Below are 12,911 nucleotides of genomic sequence, written 5' to 3'. Positions count from 1 at the left end.
GCAGTTATATTCTTGTACATAGGAGTAGTATTATAGCAGTTATATTCTTGTACATAGGGGTAGTATTATAGTAGTTATATTCTTGTACATATGAGTAGTATTATAGCAGTTATATTCTTGTACATAGGAGCAGTATTATAGTAGTTATATTCTTGTACATAGGAGGTAGTATTATAGTAGTTATATTCTTGTACATAGGAGTAGTATTATAGTAGTTATATTCTTGTACATAGGAGTAGTATTATAGTAGTTATATTCTTGTACATAGGAGTAGTATTATAGTAGTTATATTCTTGTACATAGGAGTAGTATTATAGTAGTTATATTCTTGTACATAGGAGGTAGTATTATAGCAGTTATATTCTTGTACATAGGGGTAGTATTATAGTAGTTATATTCTTGTACATATGAGTAGTATTATAGCAGTTATATTCTTGTACATAGGAGCAGTATTATAGTAGTTATATTCTTGTACATAGGAGGTAGTATTATAGTAGTTATATTCTTGTACATAGGAGTAGTATTATAGTAGTTATATTCTTGTACATAGGAGTAGTATTATAGTAGTTATATTCTTGTACATAGGAGTAGTATTATAGTAGTTATATTCTTGTACATAGGAGTAGTATTATAGTAGTTATATTCTTGTACATAGTAGCAGTATTATAGTAGTTATATTCTTGTACATAGGAGTAGTATTATAGTAGTTATATTCTTGTACATAGGAGGTAGTATTATAGTAGTTATATTCTTGTACATAGGGGCAGTATTATAGTAAGGCTCCCATAGTTGGTTGTGATGAGATATGCTGTTGTGCACCAAGGACAGTATTCTGTGTTACGTAAATGCATCTGGTGAGATTAAAGATGTCCTTGGAAATCCTCATGTTCATCTTGTGCAGAAGGTTGCGTTACATTGTGTATATCCTATCGTTCCATCAGCACAAGCCTTCTCACTCTCTGTAGTATATTTTACGCCCTTTTATATCGCTGCATGTCTGACATGTATTTGCTCTTCAGTAACCTAGAAAAGCTTTACTCACTTCTAACTGTTGATAACTCAGCTTTCCCTGTACCTGACAGGTTACAGAAGACTTACAGTAAGTCTCAGGACTCTAGTTAATACTTGATAGATCCCTATAAGTGTCAATGAGGTTGTTGAATCTATAATGGTCCTGATTTTTGGGTTTGAGTTTCTATATAACCGTCGTTCTGTTTTTCCTATTTTTTTCTCTATTCCATTCATTATCCACAGGCACATAAACAAACAAACACAAACAAACCACAAGAGACAGTCACATCCTGATGGAAAACCAAAAAACACCACAGAAAACAAAGAAGACAAAAAATAAAGAAAACAAAAAACGTGCCATGATGGATATTCACCTCCATCCCATTATTTCTATTCTTTTTTTATTTGACCTTTCCCCTCTGGCCGCCCACATTCCTCCCTTCATCGCCCGTTTTCTTTTATGCACCCTCTGGTTGGTTTGTGTGCGCTCCCTACACAGGGTTGAGAGTTCACGCCAAGGTCTATGTACCCAAAACAAGCACCGAGCGACCCGATACTCTCAATGTCTTTACTCTGATCCCTTTCTGAGTCCTTGTATCACGACTCAATTATCTATTCCCGTAGCTATTAAAAATCCAAAAATATAAGCGATTACTACGGTTTAAGAAATTTTTGGTTGAATTTTTTTCAAAACTTTTTAAGTTTTTTTTAAATTTTTAATAAGAAAGGAAATTGTTTTGATGCCTATGTTGTCCCCCGTTTTGTCTTTATGTACATTATTCCTCTGACATCATTCAGACTAGGCTTTGATTATAAGAAAAAGAAAAAAAAAAACACTGTGTTAAAGGGATCCTGTCATTTAAACCGAATTTTTGTCTGCCTATCACATAGGAATAGCCTTAAGAAAGGCTGTTCTTCTCCTACCTTTAGATGTCGTCTCCGCGCCACCGTTCTGTAACAATACTGATTTTCATCGGTACACAAATGAGTCCTCTCGCAGCACTGGGGGCGGTCCTTGGTGCTCAAACAGCACTGGAGACATCGCCAATGCTGCCAGAGAACTTTCCAGTCCATCTTCTTCAGGAACGGAGTCTTCTTCACGTCTTCTTCCGGCGCTGGCTTCAAACTTCTAGGCCTCGGGCATGCCCGCAGCCACAGGAAAATGGCCACTTACACAGTATTTTAAGTGGCCATTTTCTTGTAGTCTTGCAATCAGTTTTGCCCGAGGCCTAGAAGTTTGAAGACGCGAAGAAGACCCCATTCCTGAAGAAGATGGAGGCATCACTGGAAAGTTCTCTGGCAGCATTGGGGATGCCTCATTTGAGAACTCATTTGCATACCGACGAAAACCGGCATTTCTACCTAACGGTGGCCCAGAGAAGACATCTAAAGGTAGGAGAAGAATAGCCTTTCTTGAGGATATTCCTATGTGATAGGCAGAAAAAATTCAGTTTAAATGATAGGATCCCTTTAAACTCATGTTAGATTTAGAAATTGTATTTTCAAAAATTTCCTAAGGATTAAACTATATTTTTTAATTTTAAAAGAGGTATAATAAGAAACACCTGTATAAGATATTTATATGAAATGTCTCAGTATTTTTAGGTATGTTTTTAGATTTTACTTGACGTCAGCCAAAATTTTCCAAAAACAGTGGCCTATTTTTTTTTTTATTTTACTCCCCCTACACGGCATGATAATGGTTTGCACTAGGGATTTATCAGTATATTTGCACAGACATTCGTGCTTTGTGTACTTTGTCTAATGAAAAATCTTTCAAACATTTTTGAATTTTTTTTGGGATATTTTTGAAAAAATTAAAAAAAAAAATCTAAATGGTGTTTCGTGAGAAATCTGAGCATGGATGAAGTTTTTCAAGTGTTTCAATGATAAAAAATTTACCTCCACTGTTGGTGTCCTGGGTCGCATTCATAGACCGTCACTGATTGTGACTGATGGGAGTATTTGCTTGTTGCCAAATCAGAGATGTCTACATGGCTGTCCTCTTATTCTGAAGACACGATTCTGTGTTCCTATTCAGAGCTCATTTGACTTGTTGACTTGATGTGTTGAACATGGTGCAGGGCACTTGTCCCCTGGGGGTATTATTGATGGGAGGCCATGGTTTCTACTATATTCTAGATATATGAGCCATTGCTCAATAGGGAGTGGTGTGGCCCATGGTAGATGAGGGCTCTGTTACAAATTGTAAGAGGGCCCAGAAGATTGGACTTGCACCTCTGTGCCAATCCAAAGAACCCCAAGCAATTGCTAGAATAGTTGACCAAACCCTAGTTTCCCTCTCTTATGTAGTGTTGGATGGAGGTTCCTGGGGCCAACCATATATAACTATTGGGGCCCAGCTCCAACCACCACTGGAAGATGAACCATACTGCCCTTTAATTTAGGTGTCTTCTACTGGACCACTATTGTGTTAGATCCTGGGCCCACTGGAGGATCCTCTAGTAGTCTAGTGGGCCAGTCCGACATTGATCCTATGTATGGGCACTCTGTTAGGAGCTATGGCTGAGCACATTGGTAGTCTGGTCCATTCAAGGGTCTGGGAGATACAGGAACATCTCAGTGATCAGGAAGGGAGGTTGGTCTACCATTATCCTTGGTTAGGCATCCAGGAGGCCAAAACAGAAGGGTTGGAAATATGGTCTTCATTGCTCCCTACGTTGTGAGGTCACTGAACTCTCCTCCTATCTTTAGTCCAACCTGCTCTTTGACAGACTTCAGTCAGGCTTCAGACCCCGGCACTCCACTGAAACTGCCCTAACAAAAGTCACTAATGACCTTCTAACCGCCAAAGCCAAGCGCCATTACTCTGTCCTCCTCCTCCTTGACCTCTCTTCTGCCTTTGACACAGTTGACCACTCCCTCTTGTTAGAAATTCTCTCATCCCTTGGTATCTCAGACCTGGCCCATTCCTGGATCTCCTCATACCTCACCGACCGCACATTCAGCGTCTCCCACACCACCTCCTCACCTCGCCCTCTCTCTATAGGTGTCCCCCAGGGCTCCGTCCTAGGACCCCTCCTGTTCTCCATCTACACCCTTGGCCTGGGCCAACTCATAGAATCTCATGGTTTCCAATACCATTGCTATGCCGATGACACCCAAATCTACATCTCTGGACCAGACATGACCTCCCTGCTGGCCAGAGTTCCAGATTGTCTAGCGGCCGTAGCCTCCTTCCTCTCCTCCCGCTTTCTCAAACTCAATATGGAGAAAACAGAGTTCATCATCTTCAGCCCATCCTGTATGGCCCCACCACCTGACCCATCTATCAAAGTTAACGGAACCCCACTTACCCCTGTCCCACAGGCCCGATGCCTTGGGGTAACCCTGGACTCTGACCTATCCTTCAAGTCACACGTTCAAACCCTCAACACCTCCTGCCGCCTCCAGCTCAAGAACATCCATCGAATCCGCTCCTTCCTCATCCCTAAAACCACTAAGATGCTCGTCCAGGCCCTCATAATCTCCCGCTTAGACTACTGCAATACCCTTCTCTATGGACTCCCAGCAAACACCCTCGCCCCCCTCTAGTCCACCTTAAACTGTGCTGCTCGCTTAATCCACCTCACCCCCCGATCTTCATCGGCTGCTGCCCTCTGCCAGTCCCTCCACTGGCTACCTATAGCCCAGCGAATTGAGTTCAAGCTACTAACGCTAACATACAAAGCCATCCACACCCTGTCCCCTCCATATATCTCTGACCTCACCTGGCCCCTCCATATATTTCCGACCTTATCCACAACCTGTCCCCTCCATATATCTCTGACCTCATCTCCCGCTACCTGCCCACACGTAACCTCAGATCCTCCAACGACCTCCTACTCCGCTCTGCTCTCATCCGCTCCTCACACAACCGTCTCCAAGACTTCTCCCGTGCATCCCCCATACTCTGGAACTCCTTACCAAGACACATAAGACTGATCCCCACAATCACAAGAAGGTCCTGAAGACTCCCCTATTCAGGAAGACCTACACCCCCCAATAACACTATCACCGCACCCCCATCTGTACAGTCTCCCCCTCTCCTTCTGTCTCTACCCCCTTCCCTCATAGACAGTAAGCCCTCGCGGGCAGGGCCCTCTACCCCACTGTGCCAGTCGGTCACTGTTAGTATTATATCTACCTGTATATTCTGTGTATTGTATGTAACCCCCAAATGTAAAGCACCATGGGATTAATATAATAATGTACAGCACCATGGGATTAATGGGATTAATATAATAATGTACAGCACCATGGGATTAATATAATAATGTACAGAGCACCATGGGATTAATATAATAATGTACAGCACCATGAGATTAATATAATAATGTACAGCACCATGGGATTAATATAATAATGTACAGAGCACCATGGAATTTATATAATAATGTACAGAGCACCATGGGATTAATATAATAATGTACAGCACCATGGGAGTAATATAATAATGTACAGCACCATGGAATTAATATAATAATTAGAGTTGAGCGAGTACTGTTCGGATCAGCCGATCCGAACAGCACGCACGCATTGAAATCAATGCACGCAGCCGGCACGCGGGGGGTTAAGCGGCCGGCTGCCGTCAAACCGGAAGCACCAGGTGCTTCCATTCATTTCAATTCGCTCAACTCTAATAATAATGTACAGCACTATGGAAGTAATATAATAATGTACAGCACCATGGAATTAATATAATAATGTACAGAGCACCATGGGATTAATATAATAATGTACAACACCATGGGATTAATATAATAATGTACAACACCATGGGAGTAATGTAATAGTGTACAGCACCATGGGAGTAATATAATAATGTACAGCACCGTGGAATTAATATAATAATGTACAGCACCATGGGAATAATATAATAATGTACAGCACCATGGGATTAATATAATAATGTACAACACCATGGGATTAATATAATAATGTACAGCACCATGGGATTAATATAATAATGTACAGCACCGTGGAATTAATATAATAATGTACAGCACCATGGAATTAATATAATAATGTACAGCACCATGGGATTAATATAATAATGTACAACACCATGGGATTAATATAATAATGTACAGCACCATGGGATTAATATAATAATGTACAACACCATGGGATTAATATAATAATGTACAGCACCATGGGATTAATATAATAATGTACAGCACCATGGGATTAATATAATAATGTACAACACCATGGGAGTAATATAATAATGTACAGCACCATGGAATTAATATAATAATGTACAGCACCATGGGAATAATATAATAATGTACAACACCATGGGATTAATATAATAATGTACAGCACTATGGGATTAATATAATAATGTACAGCACCGTGGAATTAATATAATAATGTACAGCACCATGGAATTTATATAATAATGTACAGAACACCATGGGAATAATATAATAATGTACAACACCATGGGATTAATATAATAATGTACAGAGCACCATGGGATTAATATAATAATGTACAGCACCATGGGATTAATATAATAATGTACAGCACCATGGAATTAATATAATAATGTACAGCACCATGGGAATAATATAATAATGTACAACACCATGGGATTAATATAATAATGTACAGAGCACCATGGAATTTATATAATAATGTACAGAGCACCATGGGAATAATATAATAATGTACAACACCATGGGAGTAATGTAATAGTGTACAGCACCATGGGAGTAATATAATAATGTACAGCACCGTGGAATTAATATAATAATGTACAGCACCATGGGATTAATATAATAATGTACAGAGCACCATGGGATTAATATAATAATGTACAGAGCACCATGGAATTAATATAATAATGTACAGCACCATGGGAGTAATATAATAATGTACAGCACCATGGGAGTAATATAATAATGTACAGAGCACCATGGGATTAATATAATAATGTACAGCACCATGGAATTAATATTATAATGTACAGCACCATGGAATTAATATAATAATGTACATCACTATGGAAGTAATATAATAATGTACAGCACCATGGGATTAATATAATAATGTACAGCACCATGGGAGTAATATAATAATGTACAGCACCATGGGATTAATATAATAATGTACAGCACCATGGGATTAATATAATAATGTACAGCACCATGGGATTAATATAATAATGTACAGAGCACCATGGGATTAATATAATAATGTACAGCACCATGGGAGTAATATAATAATGTACAGCACCATGGAATTAATATGATAGTGTACAGAGCACCATGGGATTAATATAATAATGTACAGAGCACCATGGGATTAATATAATAATGTACAGCACCATGGGAGTAATATAATAATGTACAGCACCATGGGATTAATATAATAATGTACAGCACCATGGGATTAATATAATAATGTACAGGACTATGGGATTAATATAATAATGTCCAGCACTATGGGATTAATATAATAATGTCCAGCACCATGGGAGTAATATAATAATGTACAGCACCATGGGATTAATATAATAATGTACAGGACTATAGGATTAATATAATAATGTCCAGCACTATGGGATTAATATAATAATGTACAGAGCACCATGGAATTAATATAATAATGTACAGCACCATGGGAGTAATATAATAATGTACAGCACCATGGGAGTAATATAATAATGTACAGAGCACCATGGGATTAATATAATAATGTACAGCACCATGGAATTAATATAATAATGTACAGCACCATGGAATTAATATTATAATGTACAGCACCATGGAATTAATATAATAATGTACATCACTATGGAAGTAATATAATAATGTACAGCACCATGGGATTAATATAATAATGTACAGCACCATGGGAGTAATATAATAATGTACAGCACCATGGGATTAATATAATAATGTACAGCACCATGGGATTAATATAATAATGTACAGCACCATGGGATTAATATAATAATGTACAGAGCACCATGGGATTAATATAATAATGTACAGCACCATGGGAGTAATATAATAATGTACAGCACCATGGGATTAATATAATAATGTACAGCACCATGGGAGTAATATAATAATGTACAGCACCATGGAATTAATATGATAGTGTACAGAGCACCATGGGATTAATATAATAATGTACAGAGCACCATGGGATTAATATAATAATGTACAGGACTATGGGATTAATATAATAATGTCCAGCACTATGGGATTAATATAATAATGTCCAGCACCATGGGAGTAATATAATAATGTACAGCACCATGGGATTAATATAATAATGTACAGGACTATAGGATTAATATAATAATGTCCAGCACTATGGGATTAATATAATAATGTACAGCACCATGGGATTAATATAATAATGTACAGAGCACCATGGGATTAATATAATAATGTACAGCACTATGGAAGTAATGGTGCTATATAAATAAACAATAATAAATAATAACAATAATAATAATAATGAGTGACAGCTGGGTGATGAGATCAGTAGTGTTTGGGTTACTAGGCCCCTAATAAGTAGAATGGGAGCATGATCATCTGCTGGGTACTGCCCAAACCATAGTCTCCAACTGAGTCTATAACCATGTCTAGCCATGTCTGAGGTTCCTCGGGCTGACCAAATGTTGCGAGCTCACCTACCACCAACCCCTAGGGTATAAACCATGGTGTCCTTCAAATTTAGGTGTCCATTATTGTGTTAGAGCTTGGGCCCACCAGAAGATCCTCTTGTACCTTGGTGGGCCAATGCGACACCTTAGATTAGTGGTCTCTATATACAGCTCCTACCAGGCCCTAACAGTCTGTGGTTAGGCAATGGAGAGGCACAGACCAAAGACCACCACATCAGACAGTCCAAGACCAAGATGGCACCTTTTGTGTTCTGCCAAAAACAACACAAAATTGAGAGCAGAAACTCCCATCAATCACGACCACGTCTTCCCTCCGCAGTACAGAAGAATTTGCTGACTATATACTCCTCCTGAAGCCTGCGGGGTGTGGGAGGTGGTGACTACTGCTGAGATTCTTCATCTACACAAAAAAACAGGGGTCTGGTTACATGTGGCCGGTCTACTGACTGGCATGTGAGATCATGCTGGGACTTCCTGCTGTGAAAGGGGGAGAGGGAGCTGCTTCTTTGGGCATAGAGCTCAAGATATGTTGTGTATACTGTGAGATCTGTCATAAAATGCATTTAGATGTTATGAAATGTGCGAGCTTTGTGTTACGGAATGATCTTACCTCTTTCCAAATCCTGACTGAAGTTTGGTGCCAGCTCGATGGACGAACAGTTCCACCTCATATCTGAGAAGGCTTTGATGCAGGTTTTCTTGACTTCTTTGGCTGCCTGGATGATTGTCTGCATTAGTTCCAAGTTGGTGCGGCAGAGTTGCATCTGAGAGGAGACCAGGCCGTCCAACTGCTTACAGTGCTGAGTCTGGTTCAAGGCCAAGGAGGCAGAAGTCTTAGACAATGCTCTGCAGGAGAAGAACACATGGCATGTCCATTATTAGCTCAGCACATCAAACAACTGAGACTCTGCAGCAGTCGGGATATATATTATAAGGCTCTGCAGCAGCTGCGGTGTGTATTATGATGTTCTGCAACAGTCAGGATATATATTATAAGGCTCTGCAGCAGCTGAGGTGTGTATTATAAGGCTCTGCAGCAGCTGAGGTGTGTATTATGAGGTTCTGCAGCAGCTGAGGTGTGCATTATGATGTTCTGCAGCAGCTGAGGTGTGGATTATGAGGTTCTGCAGCAGCTGAGGTGTGTATTATAAGTCTCTGCAACAGCTGAGGTGTGTATTATGAGGTTCTGCAGCAGCTGAGGTGTGTATTATGATGTTCTGCAGCAGCTGAGGTGTGTATTATGATGTTCTGCAGCAGCTGAGGTGTGTATTATGATGTTCTGCAGCAGCTGAGGTGTGTATTATGATGTTCTGCAGCAGCTGAGGTGTGTATTATGAGGTTCTGCAGCAGCTGCGGTGTGTATTATGATGTTCTGCAGCAGCTGAGGTGTGTATTATGATGTTCTGCAGCAGCTGAGGTGTGTATTATGAGGTTCTGCAGCAGCTGAGGTGTGTATTATGATGTTCTGCAGCAGCTGAGGTGTGTATTATGATGTTCTGCAGCAGCTGAGGTGTGTATTATGATGTTCTGCAGCAGCTGAGCTGTGTATTATGATGTTCTGCAGCAGCTGAGGTGTGTATTATGAGGTTCTGCAGCAGCTGAGGTGTGTATTATGATGTTCTGCAGCAGCTGAGCTGTGTATTATGAGGTTCTGCAGCAGCTGAGGTGTGTATTATGAGGTTCTGCAGCAGCTGAGGTGTATGTTATGAGGTTCTGCAGCAGTCATGTTGATACTACTCTGCCTGCTGTATAACACTTTGTTTCATGCAGTGCTCAGCTACATCACTAACATCAGGAACAACCTAAGTATGAACAACTTCTTAGTCCTATCCATGAAGCAGGAAGCTCAGGATGAACATCCCTACAGGCCCCACCCAGACAGTCGAGTGCTAGATAATCATCAGCAAGCAACGCAACCTCCACATCTGATCTTTGAGGGCTCCGGGAACGGAATCTTAAGAAAAACCACCTTCCGAGATGCCCTGATAATCTGGGATCAAAACACTTGAGCAGGCGACGCACAGCAGGCGATGGTATCTGCCCCGTCCACCTGTTCCTTAGGAATCATTATCAGGGTCTTAGGCTTTGAAGCCGGGTCCAGGCCGCAGCACGATCTCCTGAGATGGATGTGGGCGATATATTTAGATAGACTAGGCCTCACCTATCCATTCACACGTCAAGGTGGCGGGTATCGGGTGTCGCCGGCCTTTCATGAGAACAAAGGCGACGCTTTCCCATGGATCATACTCCTTCATCAGGTCATTACTGTGCACCTATCTGTGAAACCTCTTAGGGCGTTCGGTTTCAAGAGTCGCAGTGTTTTGTAAGAAGATACGAGAGATGTCGCTCATTCCGAGACGGAACATTTGCCATTCTTTCCAGAAGATGGATGGACGCCCAACACTTCACTATTAAAGGGCAACTCCGGTTACGTGAGATACGAGCAGGAGTGATGCAGGAAAGTTATCTGACCTAGAAGGTAGAATAAAATCATGTCAAAGTTGTTGCCACACGCCTTAAGATGATCAGATTTGGGGTTATTTTTGCCCCTTGGAGGAGGAGACTCTTATTGTGCTCTTTGTCGCCATCTGCTGATGTGAAAGAAAAAGGGTGTGTCAATGAGGGCAAGAGGAGAAGATGGAGGGTCATGTAGGGAGCATACCCATGTCACTACACAGGCTTTTAGTCTGAGGAAGGAGACCAGGAGATCAGAGATAGGGAATATTTTGGTAAGGCCCTACTAGGACCTTCCTCCTCAACGACGTCAATAAAGAACGGTAAGTCCCGGAAGGAGACCGGGAGATCAGAGATCACTTTCTGGTCAATAAGATTCATAACAGACAGAGTGGACAAGTGAAGAAGTCGGAATACCAAATATGAGGATTCCAAGGAAACACTAGATGGGTCATCCAGTTGGGTCAACACCACATCTAAGAACGCCATCTTGTAGTCTGAGGAAGGAGACCACAGATCACATCCTTGTTACAAAGATTGACACCAATAACAGACTGGAGAAGTTAAGAAGATCAAATACCCAGCGTGAGGAACGTTCTGATAGACTAATTTGAGAGCCATAGTTTGAGAGACATACAGTATATTCCACAATGGTTCTCAACTTAAAATCTTCATATACTATTATGTTGTCCATAGGGTTCCTACTCATATAGATGAACATCCTCAAGTGGAGGGATCTTCATGTTGGGACCCATGGAGGTTTCCAGTTAAGAAGACAAAACAGGAGATGTCTAGTACACCAGATGGAGGGAGAAACATCTCTAAGACTAGGCCATCACCCCAAGAACCCCACCTCCTACTAGGTTGTCCATGGGAGATGGAGAGAGAGACATCTCTAACACTAGGCCATCACCCCAAGAACCCCACATCCTACTAGGTTGTTCATGGGAGATGGAGAGAGACATCTCCCATGGACAATCTAGTAGGATGTGGGGTTCTTGGGGTGACAGCCTAGTGTTAGAGATGTCTCTCTCTCCACCCCAAGAACCCCACATCCTACTAGGTTGTCCATGGGAGATGAAGAGAGAGACATTTCTAACACTAGGCCGTCACCCCAAGAACCCCATATCCTACTAGGTTGTCCATGGGAGATGGAGAGAGAGACATATCTAAGATTAGGCCGTCACCCTAAGAACCCCACATTCTACTAGGTTGTCCATGGGAGATGGAGGGAGAGACATCTCTAACACTAGGTCGTCACCCCAAGAACCCCACATCCTACTAGGTTGTCCATAGGGTCAGTAGTTATCAGGTGGAATTTGCCCAAATAGATAGAATCTTCTATCAATTTAATCCGGGATCTCTTTGTTGGGTTTTTTGGAGGTTTCCATTTGCTAATCTCATAGCACCATCTTGTATTCTGAGAAAGAAGATCACGAGACCAGAGATCACATCATTGTCAAATAGGCTTGGAGTCTGAGGAAGGAGACCAGGAGATCAGAGTTCCCTTCTTTGTCAAACATTCATAGCAATTCCAAAATGAACAAGCTACCAAGACATAACACCCAAATTTTTGGAAATTTCCAGTATAGTAGATGGACTGAGAGGTAAATATTTGACTGTGGTCATCAACTCAAGGGCCCCACATCCTGGTAAGTATCTCTAGTCATGCGGGTGAACTTGTCCAAGTGTCTTCTACCAATTTAATTCAGGATCACTTTGTCGAGGTCTTTGGAGGTTTCCAGTTGCCTATCCAGCCTTATAGTCTAAGGAAAGGAGATCAGAGATCGGTTCCTTA

At 41.0% G+C, this 12,911-nt stretch overlaps 1 protein-coding gene across 1 annotated transcript in view; it reads right to left on the bottom strand.

Annotated features, from left to right (window-relative positions):
- Positions 1-12,911, bottom strand: part of WNT11 (Wnt family member 11) — a 61,783-nt gene that overhangs the window by 25,165 nt on the left and 23,707 nt on the right. Inside the window, exon 3 of the mRNA XM_075266266.1 lies at positions 9,270-9,505. Coding sequence (XP_075122367.1) covers positions 9,270-9,505 — 236 coding nt within the window. The remainder of the gene's footprint in view (positions 1-9,269; positions 9,506-12,911) is intronic.

This window comes from Leptodactylus fuscus, chromosome 2 (genome assembly GCF_031893055.1).
Source record: "Leptodactylus fuscus isolate aLepFus1 chromosome 2, aLepFus1.hap2, whole genome shotgun sequence".
In the NCBI taxonomy this organism is placed as follows: domain Eukaryota; kingdom Metazoa; phylum Chordata; class Amphibia; order Anura; family Leptodactylidae; genus Leptodactylus; species Leptodactylus fuscus.
Note: the sequence above shows the minus strand (reverse complement) of the source record. Positions and strands in the feature narration are given on the sequence as shown.